Here is a 14,177-nt window from a genome sequence, read left to right on the forward strand (position 1 = left end):
TCTACCCTCCCCTGCTTCAGAAAACGAAACTTGGGGAACAGGCACATCAGTGAGGGGTCAGGGTCCAGCAATGATTGTCTAGACCAGGAAAGCCCCATGTGACCCACAATGGCCAAGTCACTACACTTGGTGTGAAGGCCCAGGGTGTAAAGGTCCTCAGGCTAACAAAGATAACCTGGAAATAGATTCAAGGGATACGAGCAGCCTCTAGAAGCTGCTCTAGGGGAGGGTCTAGGGACCCTCCCCTAGAGCCTCCAGAAGGAATGTAGCCCTGCGGGCACCTTGATTTTAGCCCTGTAAGTCCCCTTTCAGACATCAACCTCCAGAACTGTAAGAAAACACATTTGTGTTGTTTTCTGCCACTAAATTTGTGGCAATTTGTTATAGCAGCAACAGGAAACTAATACCCAGGACTCTTGATATAATGTATCCCAGACCCCCTCATTTTGCAAATAAGGAAACGGAGGCCTAAGGAATTTCCCAACTTTCATGGAATCGCATGGTCAGTTAATAAAAGCCGCTGACAACACGGAGCAATCCTCTATGCTAAACGTAATTCTAAGTCCTTTGCATGTGTTAACTCCTGAAATCATCAGCATAACCCTAAGACAGCAGCTCTCCTCTCCATTTTACAGACAACGTACAGTGAGGTTCAAGTCATGAAGCTACAAAGCAGCCTACTAAGAGTTTGCACCCAGATATTTTGGCTCTGGAATGTACTCTCTTCACTACCAGGCATAGTGCTAGTTGGAAGAGGAGCCTGAGCTCCTGGGGACCAGTCCAATACTCTACCAAGCCCTACAGAGTTATTTTACCTTTATCTCATTTCTTCTTGATGGCCCTGTGAGGTCTGTAGGTTATTTCCATTTTAAGATGAAGAAAACAAGGCACAGAGTAAGAGATGTACCTAAAGCCCACCTCTGGTTAGTTGTGATTATGACACTCCCCACTCCCATCTCTCAGCAGGGTGCCACCAGTCCGTCTGTTCATGGCACCATGAGAGACACAAAAGATAGGTGACAGAGTATCTGCCTTCATCAAGCTTATGGATTATCTTGGGCTAAATATGGTAGGTTGAGTATCACTTTTTCCAGCTCTGACCTCATGGCAAGGGTATTCCTGAGGCCTGATCAATAACTGCTGTCTGGAGCAATCTGACCTTGCATGGGGAAGAGCTTGGAATGAAGTAAGCAATCAATAGATAGAGCGTCCCCTCCCAGGCGCAGCTCTAGAGTGTCTGTATAAGGGGGCTTCGAGACGGCCATCTGTTTGGGGGGTGGGGCGCAGCAAGTAGGGGTCGTGTATTGATGCTGTGTTTTTATAGCCAATACAATGTATTTCGCTAGACTGTATATTTATTTGGGGTGGTTTAAAGAGGGGCTGATGGAATTTGGGGGGCACAGACTAAAGCTGCCCCAGCCACTTCTTTTTTTTAAATATATATATATTTTTAATTTTTTGTTTATTGCAGTAACTGGTTTATAACATTGTAAAAATTTCAGGTGTACATCATTATACTTCTATTTCTGCATAGATTACATCATGTTCACCACCAAAATACTAATTATAACCCATCACCACACACATGTGCCGAATTATCCCTGTCACCCTCCTCCCTCCCCCCTTCCCCTCTGGTAACCCAGCCACATCTTGATGCCACCAATTTCCCGTGCAAACCACTGGACTTGGCAGCTTGAGGAGAGGGATGCACAGTTCCTGCCACCCAAGAGGAGTACTTACTATTTAGACATACACATTAAAACAAACCAGCAAGCAAACCAAAGCTCTGAAAAATTAGGGCCGTCCAGGCATGAGCCAGAGGAATGTCAGAGGCACAGGTGCATGGGGACCAGCCCATCAACGTGGGTTCAGAAAAGTTTCACAGGAAAATGGGACTTTGAAGCATGAATGGGTGGGTGAGGAGGGTCAAATAAGCATATTTGAAGACAGTGAATTGAGCAGATTAACTAGTGTAAAGGACTCGTGGGCGCAGTCAAGTCCTTATGTTGGTTATCACCATTCATTCATTCAACAAATATTCATTGTTCGCCTACCCTGTGCCAGGCACTATCCTAGGTGCTAGGGACCAGCAGTCAATAAATCACGTGCCCTGAAGTATGAGGGCTGTTGCCCTGATTTGGGCTCCAGCAGCCCTGCCCCATGGTCCTGGCAGCCAGGCTGCGGTCTTCAATCCTGCCTGCAGAGAGGGATTCCCATTTCAGGCCGTTCTTCGCGCAGACAGATCCACCTGCCCTCCCCCGGCCCTGGTCCGGCTCCTCTGACGTGGAGCAGACACAGGAGCCGGTGATCGGCTCCGCTGGAATAAATTACCGCCCCATCATCTTCATGCATAAAACATGGCCCAGGAGCCCGGGAGAGGCTCGCCGGGCAGCCCAGGACGGCACTGCCTTCGGGCCAGGCGGGAGTTACGGGAAGAAAAGGAAAGGCAAGTTACAAGATAAAAGAAGTCGACGGAAGCCTCGGATATAAAAAAGGGAAGAGGGTTTTTTTTTTTTTTTTTTTACATTTTTATACGTCTGGACTTGACTTCCGGCATCGCTGCGAGACTTTTTGTTCCTCTACCATGAGAAGGTTTTAGACAGCTCACGTTGGGACCATGGTGTTACCTTCGCGATTACACTGGATCAGAAACAGGCCATGGAGGGACAGGATCCGGAGGCGACAGCTCAACCGTGAGTGTCCCACGGATGTAGCCCGCTCCTCTCTCCTCGCTGCCTTCCTCCTCCACACCTTCTGCCTACACACTCATTTCTGCCCCTCAGGCAAATCCGCTCCAAGCATCCCCCCTTGGTCCCCTCCTTCACTGCCCTGGGCACCCTCTTCCAATGGCCTTTTCTTAATTTGCATCCACTCCTTTCTCTCGCCCTGTTTCCTTCCTACAGCTCTATCCTAATTAGAGGTAACTAAATATGCTTTGTTTCAAGTTGCGAGCCAGAGAGGGCCTCTTTATTTCTCCATCAAATGGAAAATACAAAGAAATATTTACAGCAGTCAAGGAGTTGTGTGAATCGGAACTTTCGTTTATGACAGCGGGGAAAAATATAATGTTTGCATCAAACAGGTGTCAGCAGTGTAGCTAGAATTGGTGAAACTCAAGAATCAGTGAGTCATAATTCCTTTAAAGGACCCAATCATATGTTTCTTAAATTATCACACTTGCTAAGGTTCCCCTTGAGTTGATGCGAACTCTAACCAAAAGGGAGATTTTAGTGTTGACGTAATCTGAGAAAGAAAAAGCATTCCAAGTATATGCCAAGGCTATTACTTATCAATAAGTAACGTATTGGTGGGTGTCTGTAGCTGGAAAGGTTAATTTAACTCCAATGTCAGCAAATTCAAATAGTTAGAGGGGTGAGGCTGCTGAGGTCAATGTGAAAGGGCTGTTTTCACCGCTGTAAGGAATAGCTTACTTTCTTCTTATCTCTATCATGAGAAAAACAACAGTAAAAGCATGATGATAAATTACAACTGACATTTGGCCTCAGAGTGAGGAGGCAATAGGGGATGGGAGAGACTATGGTAAATGGGAAAGCACTTGTCCCACCATAGAAGGACACCCACCATTTCATGTCATCAGATTGTTTTCATGAAGAATGGGGATCTGACATGTTGCTTGGTTTCCCAACTTTTTGAGGAAAGCAAAAAAAATGCCAATTTCTAAGTGAAAGCTCTCAAGTTTAAACATTGGAGGTTAATTCTTTAAATTTAAAATACTATAATAATCAATAGTGTGCTCTGATGCAAAATGTGACAGCTGTGGACCACTAAGCCCTGGTTTGAGTGCTGGTGTTGTTCTCATTAGAGGCCCATCACACGATGTTATTTAAGCCTAGTTATATGTTGGTGAGTCTTTCTTGTGTGTTAAAAGCCCCTGGTGAAGACAGTTAAATTAAGATGAATGAGTGGTTTAGGAAAATAAATAACAAACATAGGCATGGTCTATTAGCTTAGGAGGCCAAGCTGGGTTGGCTGGATTCCAAATGGCACCCCACGTACAAGGAATTGCACCCTGCAAAATTTTTCTTTAATATAACTGCAGAAGCCATTAGTAATTTTCTCAAAGCCTTCACCTTCTTATTCCTCTGCTGCTTTCAGTTGATCCTAGCTTGGGTTCAAATTACAGTTTTTGTGACACCTCATTCTGTGTCCATAGGAAAATAGTTGTGGCCCCACAGATTTAGGACAGCACCTGTGCTGTGGGATGTGTCAGTGAGAAAGGATGGAGTATGATCTGCGTTGTTGCATACTGATGGGGAGTCGGCCTACCCTCTAAAAACAGTAACTTAGGGGAAAGTCATGCTTCATTACAGAGACTTTACTTAAATTATGAGACTAACATCTGGGTACTGTGATATGATTCCTGCATGGTTTTAATATGAAATGATGATGTGTTAATAAATGTTTAATCCAAGCTTGGCATTCAGCAGGCTAGTCCTGAACTCTTTGGCCTAAGTGTTTGAGGGAGGAGGGGATTCTGACATTCCTCCAGGATGGTCAAGAGCCTGCTGTATTAGAGTCAGAGTGAGTTAGAAGTAGCAGTGGGATCAAGTAACATTGTTTTGGATGGATTTTTCCAACTCATGGAACACCTGCGCATGTTTGAAGGCAGAGAATTAGAGGCAGTGGAAAGGGAGAAAGAGTGAAGACGCTGAAGAGGGAAGGAACAATGGAGAACTTCTCACTGCAAATGCCAGCCTGTAAAGCTAGCCCTGGATGTTGCTTTCCAATTGCTATAATCTGCCTTTGATAACTTTTCCTCTCCTCTTTCTGAGGCTTTTCTTACAGGTCAGCCTCCCCTCTGACTTGGAGACCTAAGCATTGTTGCCCCTTAGGGTCATTCTGTCATTGAGAAAAATAAGTTATAACCCTTTTTTTCCCAAATACACAAAGGGACCTTGAGTGGCAATAGGAGGTACACATGGCACCACTCTCCTCTTCCATGCCCGTGCAGACATTGCTAATCAATCACAGCTCTCTCTATATCTTTCTCTCTCAAGAAGGCCAGGCCCAGTCTTATAATCCTTTCCACTATGGTGCTGCTATTTCTAGTCAATTAGAATTGCCTCAACAGTTGAAAGCTGTGTTTGTTTTCTATTGCTTCATAACAAATTACCACAAGCTTATTGTCTTAAAACAACATACATTTATTATCTCACAGTTTCCCTGGGTCAGGAGGCTGGGCATGAATTAGCTGGGTCTTCTGCTCACAGTCTCTCAACACTGCAGTCAAGGTGTCAGTCAGGACTGTGATCTCCTCTGAGGCTCGAGGTCTTCTTCCAAGCTTGATGGTTGTTGGCAGAATTCAGTTAATTGTGGTTGTAGGACTGAGGCCCTCCGCAGCTAAAGGCTACTCGTTCTTCCCTGCCACCTGGCCCTGTCTACAACATGGCAGTACCACTTCTTCAAGGCCAACTGGAAAGTGTCTGTTGCTGCTTGTAGTCTCTCCTTTAAAGGGTTCAGCTGATTAGATCAGGCCCACCCAACATAATCTCTCTTTTGATTAGTTCAAAAGCAACTGATCAGGGACCTTAACTACACCTGCAAAATCTTTACTCTTTGCCGTATAACATAACCTAATCATGGAAGTAAAATCTCATCATATTTGCAAGTCTTGCCCACAATCTAGATGAGGAAATAATACACAGCATGTATACCAAGGGGCAGGATTCATTCTACTTACCACAAAACCCAGTTGTCATCCTTGCAACAAAACCTGGATTTTGAGCTACTAGAAATCTTTGTTTTTCATTTCTACTTTTTATTATGAAAATGTTCAAACACACAGAAAAGTAGAAACAACAACAAACAATCACAAAGAGACAGAGATTGGATTGGTGGTTACCAGGGGGAAGGGGGTGGGAAGAGGGTGAAAAGGGTGATTAGGCACATGTGTATGGTGATGGATTGTAACTAGTCTTTGGGTGGTGAACATGATGCAGTCTACTCAGAAATCGAAATATAATGATGGACACCTGAAATTTACATAATGTTATAAACCAATGTTACTGCAATTAAAAAAAAGTAGAGAAAATAGCATAATGAATCCCATATACCCATCACCCAAATTTAACAATTGTTAACATTTTGCCATATTTGCTTCATCTACTTTCCTGCTGAAATATTTTAAAATAAATTGCAGACATTATGACATCTCAACCCCAAATATTTTAGTAAGAGCATCTTTAAAAAATAAGGACCTTTTTCTACATAACTGCCTAATTAAATTAACAATAATCCCCTAATATTATTTGATACACAGTCCACATTCAAATCTCCCCAGGTAGAAACCAGTTCTTAATGTGCTCTGTATGCCTATAACCCTTAGCAAAATGCCTGGCACCTACCGTACTCACTAAAGTTTTGAATTCAATCAAAAGTATATTCATATTAGAGCAATGACTCCCAAAGTCCATCTTCCCTTTGTCCTGCTCACTTCTGTTCACTCCTAGAGTCTGTAATGAGATATTTACATTATTTACAGTCTATAGTAGTATGGGGTGGAGAATAATGGAACCAAGGTATGAGAGCTGTAATGTGTTACCCTTCCTAGGGATATTTGCATTTAAAAGAGGCCATCAGAGGGACTGGCCCCCTGGCTTGGTGGTTGAGTGCGCGCGCTCCGCTGCTGGCAGCCCGGGTTCGGATCCTGGGCGCGCACCACTTCTCTGGCCATGCTGAAGCCGCGTCCCACGTACAGCAACTAGAATGATGTGCAGCTATGACATGCAGCTATCTACTGGGGCTTTGGGGGGAAAAAAATAAATAGATAAAATCTTTGAAAAAAAAAGAATAAAAGAGGCCATCAGAGAAAGATCCAAATACATGATGGTGGGCAGACATTTTGAGGAGGGACCCATCTGACACCCTGAAAACCGTGTCAAGCGGCTTATCTGAGAGCTCCCTATGTAAAGAGGGGTACAAACACAGCAGTAGCTCAGAGGGTCCCTGGACATTCTGAATGATGACAGCAGCGTCAGGGCGGGGCATGGCAGTCGGGGGGAGCAGAGATAAGAGGGTACCCTGTGTCCCTCCTTTCCTCTGGTCTGCCACAATTCGGGGAGGTTAAAGGACAGGCTGGAAAGTGTATAAACTTTGATAACAGGGAGATTTGGCTTCAAATCCTACCTCCACAACTTCTTAGCTATTGGCCTGTGAGCAAGTCACTCCCTCTCCCTGAATGTCCACTTCCTCAAGCATAAAATGGTTGTTATAATGATACCAACCTCACAGTGTTATTGGGGGGATTAAAAGACATAAAATATATTGGGATCTGAGAGACTAGAAGTGGTGATGGTGACATTTGGGGCAGTATGAAAGGGCTACCATTTGCACCACTACATTTTTGGTCTGGGAGGCAATGCCATGCTGAAGAAAGTAGCCCCCTCTTCATCAGCCTCTAAGATCACCCCACCCCACCTCCATATCCAGCCAGCTTTCACCATACCAGGCAGGCGGCAGCCCAGCCGTACCAGGGAAAACCCACTCTGGCCCAATGAGGTGCAACTAACTCCTGTTCTGGGAAGCTAGGGTGAGTGTTTCCCCCACTGTGGGTCCCTAGGCTGTTTCCAGTTTAAGTAAATGCGTCCAGATGACACAGCCCAAGTGAAACTTATTGCTTCAGCTCCTTAAAAGGTTGAATCCATGTCTAGGTTGAGCTTTGATGGAAGAGGCCTCAGGATGACACCCTCGAAGGAATAGAAACAAGTTCTCTCTGCCCCTGGAAAGACAACAGTGACAAAGCTGATCCACGTTTGAGATGAGGGAATGCTGCTGTCCCAAAGATAACCAACCGCTGGTGACTTCCTTCCTAGTGTTACTGGGACCTTGTTGTCTTCTTCTGCTGCTTTGGCCATTCTCCTGACTCAGTGTGGTGCTATTCATAATTGTGACTGGGCGAGAAGGGGACCTGTAGGCAGCTGAGTTCCATAGACCTATCCCTGGACTATGGTTAGGAGCGCAGGTATGATTTCGAGGAGGTGCGCTCCTGTCTGAGGCTGTCCTGGACTGACAGCTCTACCCAAGGAGGTAAGAACTCAGCCAGTTATTCCTTACCCCGTGTGGCTTTGGAGGGCACTCTGGTTCGTAGAAAGGTCTTGGAGTCTCTTCTAAATACCTCTGTGTCTCCAAGTGAAGATGAGGCCAAGGGCCAGTGCTGGGCAGCCCCAGGGAGCCAGAGGGACCTGTGGAAGGGGCAGTGTGCAGGGAGCCTTTCCCAGCAGCCTCCATCCACACAGGGCCACCCACTCTGCAGATGGCCCCTGCTTGATGAGAGACCCAGCATCATCTTACAGAGCAGCCCAGCATACTATCAGCTTTCTGCACTGGCTTACCTGTTATCTGGCCAGGGTCGGCAGACGCATTGTCAGGCCTGGACGACTCACATTTCTCCCTAGGGCTCCTCCCCTCTGGGATTTTGCACTGGCCTGGGGAAGCCATATGGCTGCAGATTGAGGTTTTCAGCATGGATACAGACACCCAAATGTCCTAGACCAGAGCAGAAGTCATGTCGCTGCCTTTCCCAGCTTGCTGCCTTGGTATCTTGCTGCTGTTCTGACTTCATCAGAATTGCTCCCAAATGTCAAATTCCTTGTGCCGCAGTGGCTGCTCAGGCTGGGTTTCTCTGTTCTATCTTACGCCAGGCAAATTCCTCTTTTGGTTTCTGTTTCCTTTAAAGCCAAAGCTTAAAGATTTGGGAGGAGGTAAGCAAGGAGGTCACCCCAAATATAAAAAACAAAGAAAGAAGCCTTCTAGAACATTCTCTATAATCCGCGGGTCACGTGCTTTCCTACGCTCCAGCCTAGCCACCTGCTAAAAGTTGTCCATTAACAGCCTCAGTCCAGACAGCCAGCAGGCCAGCCCCCCAGGGCCTCAGTTTCTCCTCAGTTCCACATCTTGTTTACCAGCAGTTCTGCCAATTACAGAGAACTGGACTGTATTTTGTCTTAGGGAACCTGGTATTCATATTGGTGTAAGAATTACCTACAAACATGGCATTGCCTATTTTCTCGTCATCCAGAAGAAGAATTGCTTCCATAGAAGCCTTACCCTCCTCCTTCTTGCCTGAATGATTGTGTCTGGGAGTGCCGCTGCCAAATGCCCCATTCCAGCTTGTACTGTCAAGGAAAAAAAGATGGGAAACTCGAGAAAGGGAGATACTTTGAATAATTCAAGGGGGTTCTGTTGGTTGAGAAAGTGCTTTCTTTGTATGTACATTGATCTGGACAGATATTTTAGCTGTCTCCAGCCAAAGACAGACAAAAAAGAGGGTGTGGAGGGGAAAGGGAAGGAGAAGAAGAAACAAATACAACTAACCAAAATTAAAAAGAATGAAAGCAACAGCGCTTGGTGACGGGTCCCGAAGCCTTTTATTCTCGGGTTGTAGAATATAGACAGATCTAAAGATCCCAAAAGTTAATCACTAGAATAACAACTTGGTCTCTGGTTGGAAGCAGAAAATTACCAAAATAACAAATTTACTCAGTAGCATTAAGCTAATCTATTAATTTGGAGGGGAAAAAGGTCTTAGGGCATGGAAACCATCTTGACATATGTTAGCCCTAAATACAACACACTATGTGAGAGCCAGTTTTTCCTATGAAATATCAAGATGCAAGAAATTGTTTAACTGCATAAGGGTATGTGTATATACACACACACATACACACACACACACACACACACACACACACACATACACACACACACCCCAGTTGTAAAGACTGTGAGCTTAGGAAGTGGCACTAAAAAATAAATGTCTTTGTTTTGGTCTAACACAAAGCTGTTACGTCTTTGTTGGATAAAAATCAAACAATACAGATACATATAACAGAAGGAAAGTCATCTAGAATTCCCAGTCCCCCTACCATACAACATAGTGCTCCCATTTCTTTCTAAAGTATACTAAATATATGATTTTCATAGGATGTATTCTGAAACTTGCTTGTTTCGTTTAACAACATAACTTGAATACCTTTCTATGTCAGTCGATAGCCATAAATATCTTTAGATGGGATCCAGACAGCCAGATCCAAATGAAGGCTTGCAGAATTTGGGCAGTTTAAGTGTATCTAATCTGATTCACTTAAACATATACAAAATTTTTTGTAATTGTAAAAATGGATTGTATTGGATGGGGACTGAAATGTCCACTTAATTTTTCATGTAGCCTGGATGTCTCTGACTCTCCAGCCATGCTGTGCTGCCCTCTCTGTCCCCAGATGGTACCACTGAGTGTTTAAAAGGTCAAGGTGTTCGGGAGAGGGTTTGTGTGTCTATTTTCAGAAAACTGCCTCACACACACTCCTTGAGGGGTAAATCTTTTCAGGTGATTTGGAAACAAGACCATTCCCTGTGGCAGGTTGGTCCCCATCGGTGCCTGGTTTCCAAGGCACCAGAGATGTTCTTGTGCTAGGAGGGGGTGGCTTGGCACTTGTCTCTATCATAGAATGGAATGGAAAGAGGCGGCTAAGGCTTGAGCCTACAGAAAGAAGAACCAGGCAAGATCAAGAAAAACAGAGTCCAGGATATTTGCTAACTCTGAATTGCTGCTACCCAAAGCTTTGTTCCCTGAGGATGTTACGAATAGAGTCAAATTAATCCAATCCTTCAATTTTCAAGCAAGTGACAAAAAGCCATAAAAGATTTGCCTGCTAACACTATGCCAAAGGGAGGATGATAAATACATGTAAATGAGCCTGCAAAGAACCTCAAGAGATTTTCCTCCTCTGGACCAAGAGGAAGCTTTGCTTCTGTCAGTATGGTTTCAAAGGGAGAAAAAGGATGCTCTTTTGAGCTTATCAGAGAGTATGAAAGCAATATTGTGTGTGGGGCTGCAAGCTCCCCTCTAAATGGTACAGATGATGAAGGAAATGTTAGGTGTATTTTTAAAATGTTTTCCCAGATTTCAGTAGTAACAATTTTTACATACAGAAGAGTTGAAACAATTATAGAGGGACCATCCATATAACTACCACCTAGATCCCATCACTAATATTTTTCTATACTTGCTTTATCTCATATCCATCCATATATCCATCCCTGCATTAATCTGTCAATAAATCTTATTTTTAATGCTTTCAAAGTAAGTTACAGACATCCATACACTACACTCTAAACACTTCAACATATATATCATTTAATCTTTGTTCATAGTTCTTAAAAAAATTTTTTTGAGTCAAGTTTATTGATGTTTAATTTACACAGAGTATTTTTTTGTAGAGAGTACTTTTACTTTTTAGTGTAGAGTCCCATGAGTCTTGACAAATGCCCATGGTCATGTAACTACCACAACAATCAAGATACAGAATTTCCACCACCCCAGACATTCCCTCATGCCTGTTTGTAGTCAACTCCTCTCCCCAGCCTTTGTCAACCAATGATCTGTTTTCTGTTCTTACAGTTTTGCCTTTTCCTGAATATCTTATAAATTGAATCATATAGTCTATAGCCTTTTGAGTCTGACTTCTTTCATTTAGCATAATATATTTGAGGTTCATCCATATTTTTGCATGCATGTGTGTTCCTCTTCATTGCAGAGGAATATCCCATTATTAGATGTATTTTTATAATTGTTTGCAGGTGGTAAGATCTGTAATCACCAAAAAGCAAGGGGAAACAGTGATCATCAGAGTGGACAACCTCTGAGGTCTCAGTGGTCTTCATGGCTCTGTGCCCCTCTCAGGGGAAGCCCTAGGCACATCACGGACCATGAACCTCTCTGGAGTCTCACTATGCCTCATCTGTACCCTGGGAATATCAGTGGCAACTACTCAGGGACACCTCATTCAATCTGCAGTAAATGCTATGGTTCAGAATGTATCAGACCTGTTGTCAACCCTACATTTTTTTCTTTCACACTATATGTGATTGCAGAGCCTGTACACAGGACAGGATTGTTTTCCCCAATGTGAGACCTAGAGCCAGGCTGACATAGAAGAGCAGAGACAAGGGGATGCAGAAGAACCGGGACAGGAGAGAGGGAAGAGCCATTCTCTAGTGGAGGCTGTGCTGGCCCTGACAAGCTGACGCAGTTGCAGAGGATCCAGGAGTCTGGCTGGAGTTGAAGAGCTTTCTGGCTGCCCAGTTCTCCCTCTCCATTTTCTTTCCCTAACTCAAGTTAAAATTCTGTGTTTTGCATCTAAAACAATAACATCCTTCACACGGAAGCAAAAGAGTGAAAGAATGTCTTGATTTCTTCAGGAAATCATGTAGTTTAGCGTTCTGCTTTTAATTCTGCTTTTAACTGAGTAGCCCAGACATTGTTATAATTCCCCCAAAGGACAAAAAATCGATTTCCTTCTATTTCCTCCACAGTTAAAATGAAGTTGTTTGGTTTTTAAGATGAGAAACAGAATCTTCAGGGTTAGACTACATATTTTTTTCTTCACTCTCACTCCTAATGCAGTCTCCATTTCTGTATCATCTGAGAAGGTGATGGGGGCTGGGGGCTGTGAGAGTCCTGGCCAAGGCCATGGGACATGTTTCTCCATCTTGCCTCTGGTCATCTGTTAGACAGAGTCAGACCTCTTACCCTCTCAGCACACTCAATACACAAACATTCTTTTTCGCCCAGGCCAGAAGTTTCTTCGGCACCCCTTCTTTCATCACTTTTTTGAGGGTAACCTCTTCCAGTACTCTGCTACCTCCAGTTGTATTAATAAATGGTGTCTCCCTCAGTCTTAGACAAATCCAGTTCTCAGGGCCTTGCCTTACTTCTTCCCACGTCAAGTCAAATGCACTCGTCTCCATAGCTTCCTGACACTGTGTGGCCCAGATGATTGGTCTTAATGTGTAAACCTGATAAAAACGATTCAAACCTTACATTCTTATGGGTAGAGGTGACTTCACATACATTGTCTCACTGGAGACTCACAACTACCCTGTGAGGTTTGAAGGATTTGTATTATTATCCTCTTTTTACTCATGTGGAAACTGAGGCTCAGAGAGAAGGGAATAAGAGGGAACATCTATCTTGTTGGGGACAGAACCTGTGCCGGGCACTGTCCCAGGTGCTTACTCAGGCGTGCTTTCACTTCATCCTCAGCCCAACCTATGAGGTTGGTCATTGTACCCATTTTGCAGGTGGAGACTTGGAGGCTCAGAGAAGTTAAAGGACTTACTAAAAGTCACACAGCTAAGTGGCAGAACAGAGCCAAGATTCGAAGTCACTTCTGTACAAGTCCAGAGCAGTTTTCACTGCTAGAACTGGTATCGCCGGGACTCCATCTCAAATCAACTGACTCCCAATCTAGCAGTTTTCCCAGCCGTCTGAGTTGTCTATTCAGAAAGTCCATCTTAGCATGCCTCCCCGGGTCTCAAAGGCTGGGCCCAGCTGAAATGCACATGGCTCTGGGAGTCTCCTAAAGATGGACTGCAGGGCTGGCGATGTCCGATGGCAGTAAAAGAGCTATTTGGTGTCTTTCCATGCTGTGCTAAATGCTCAGATGCCCGAAACATACGCACAAGGAAACCCTAACCAAATGTCAAAATCTTTATGGAATATCTACCCTGAGTCCCTGAATTCTTTTCTATGCTAAACAAGGGTGGCGAGGCCCACTCAGAAAGAAACTTGAGCACCCAGCACCCTTGGGCGCAGAGCTGATGCTTATCTTGGGCAACCAGACAACTTCCGGCACACAGGTCCCTGTGTCTCCTCCAGAAACAAGTGAAAGCCGCAAGGCTCCACCTCCCCACTGCCTCTAGGGTTCCGGCCCAGTTCCGTGATCCCCTGACCCACAGAACCTGCCTCTTCCCACTTGTTCAGTTGGTTTCCCATTCTGGTGGTAGCTTCTGACCACTGTGTCCCCCCCTACCATGGCCACAGAGGCTGAGTTGAGGTGCAGAATAGGGCAGGGCAAGAACTCAAATTGCACCAGGATGTGGTGACCCATATCTAGGGGGCCTCTTTCCTCCTCAGCACAAACTTGGTTCAGGGCTGCTCCCACGCTCACCAGAAGATGCCTCCCTCCAAGCCCAAAAGGGGCCCAGCCCCTAGTTTGCTATTTGTAACGTGGGCACCGTGAGGCTGGTGACCTGTTTACTGGCAGAGCTAGGACGATGAATACTTTCCCTTCTGCCGCCCAGCATGGAGAAACAGAAACCACGCACAGCACATCTGTCTTTAGAGCCAGGGCACTGACCCTCCCGCAGAGGTCGTG

At 44.8% G+C, this 14,177-nt stretch overlaps 1 protein-coding gene across 6 annotated transcripts in view; it reads left to right on the forward strand.

Moving 5' to 3' along the window:
* The first annotated feature begins 2,583 nt into the window (after positions 1 to 2,583).
* RIPOR2 (RHO family interacting cell polarization regulator 2) overlaps positions 2,584 to 14,177 on the forward strand; it is a 217,861-nt gene continuing 206,267 nt past the window's right edge. For 2 of the 6 annotated variants that reach the window (XM_058555134.1, XM_058555138.1), the window contains exon 1: positions 2,589 to 2,693. In XM_058555134.1, the coding sequence (XP_058411117.1) occupies positions 2,618 to 2,693 (76 nt within the window). In that variant the 5' untranslated portion in view covers positions 2,589 to 2,617. Of the gene's footprint in view, positions 2,694 to 14,177 lie in introns of all 6 variants that reach the window. The other 4 variants (XR_009222104.1, XR_009222103.1, XM_058555140.1 and 1 more) reach the window with 3 other exon arrangements.

Source organism: Diceros bicornis, chromosome 14 (assembly GCF_020826845.1).
Source record: "Diceros bicornis minor isolate mBicDic1 chromosome 14, mDicBic1.mat.cur, whole genome shotgun sequence".
Lineage (NCBI taxonomy): Eukaryota > Metazoa > Chordata > Mammalia > Perissodactyla > Rhinocerotidae > Diceros > Diceros bicornis.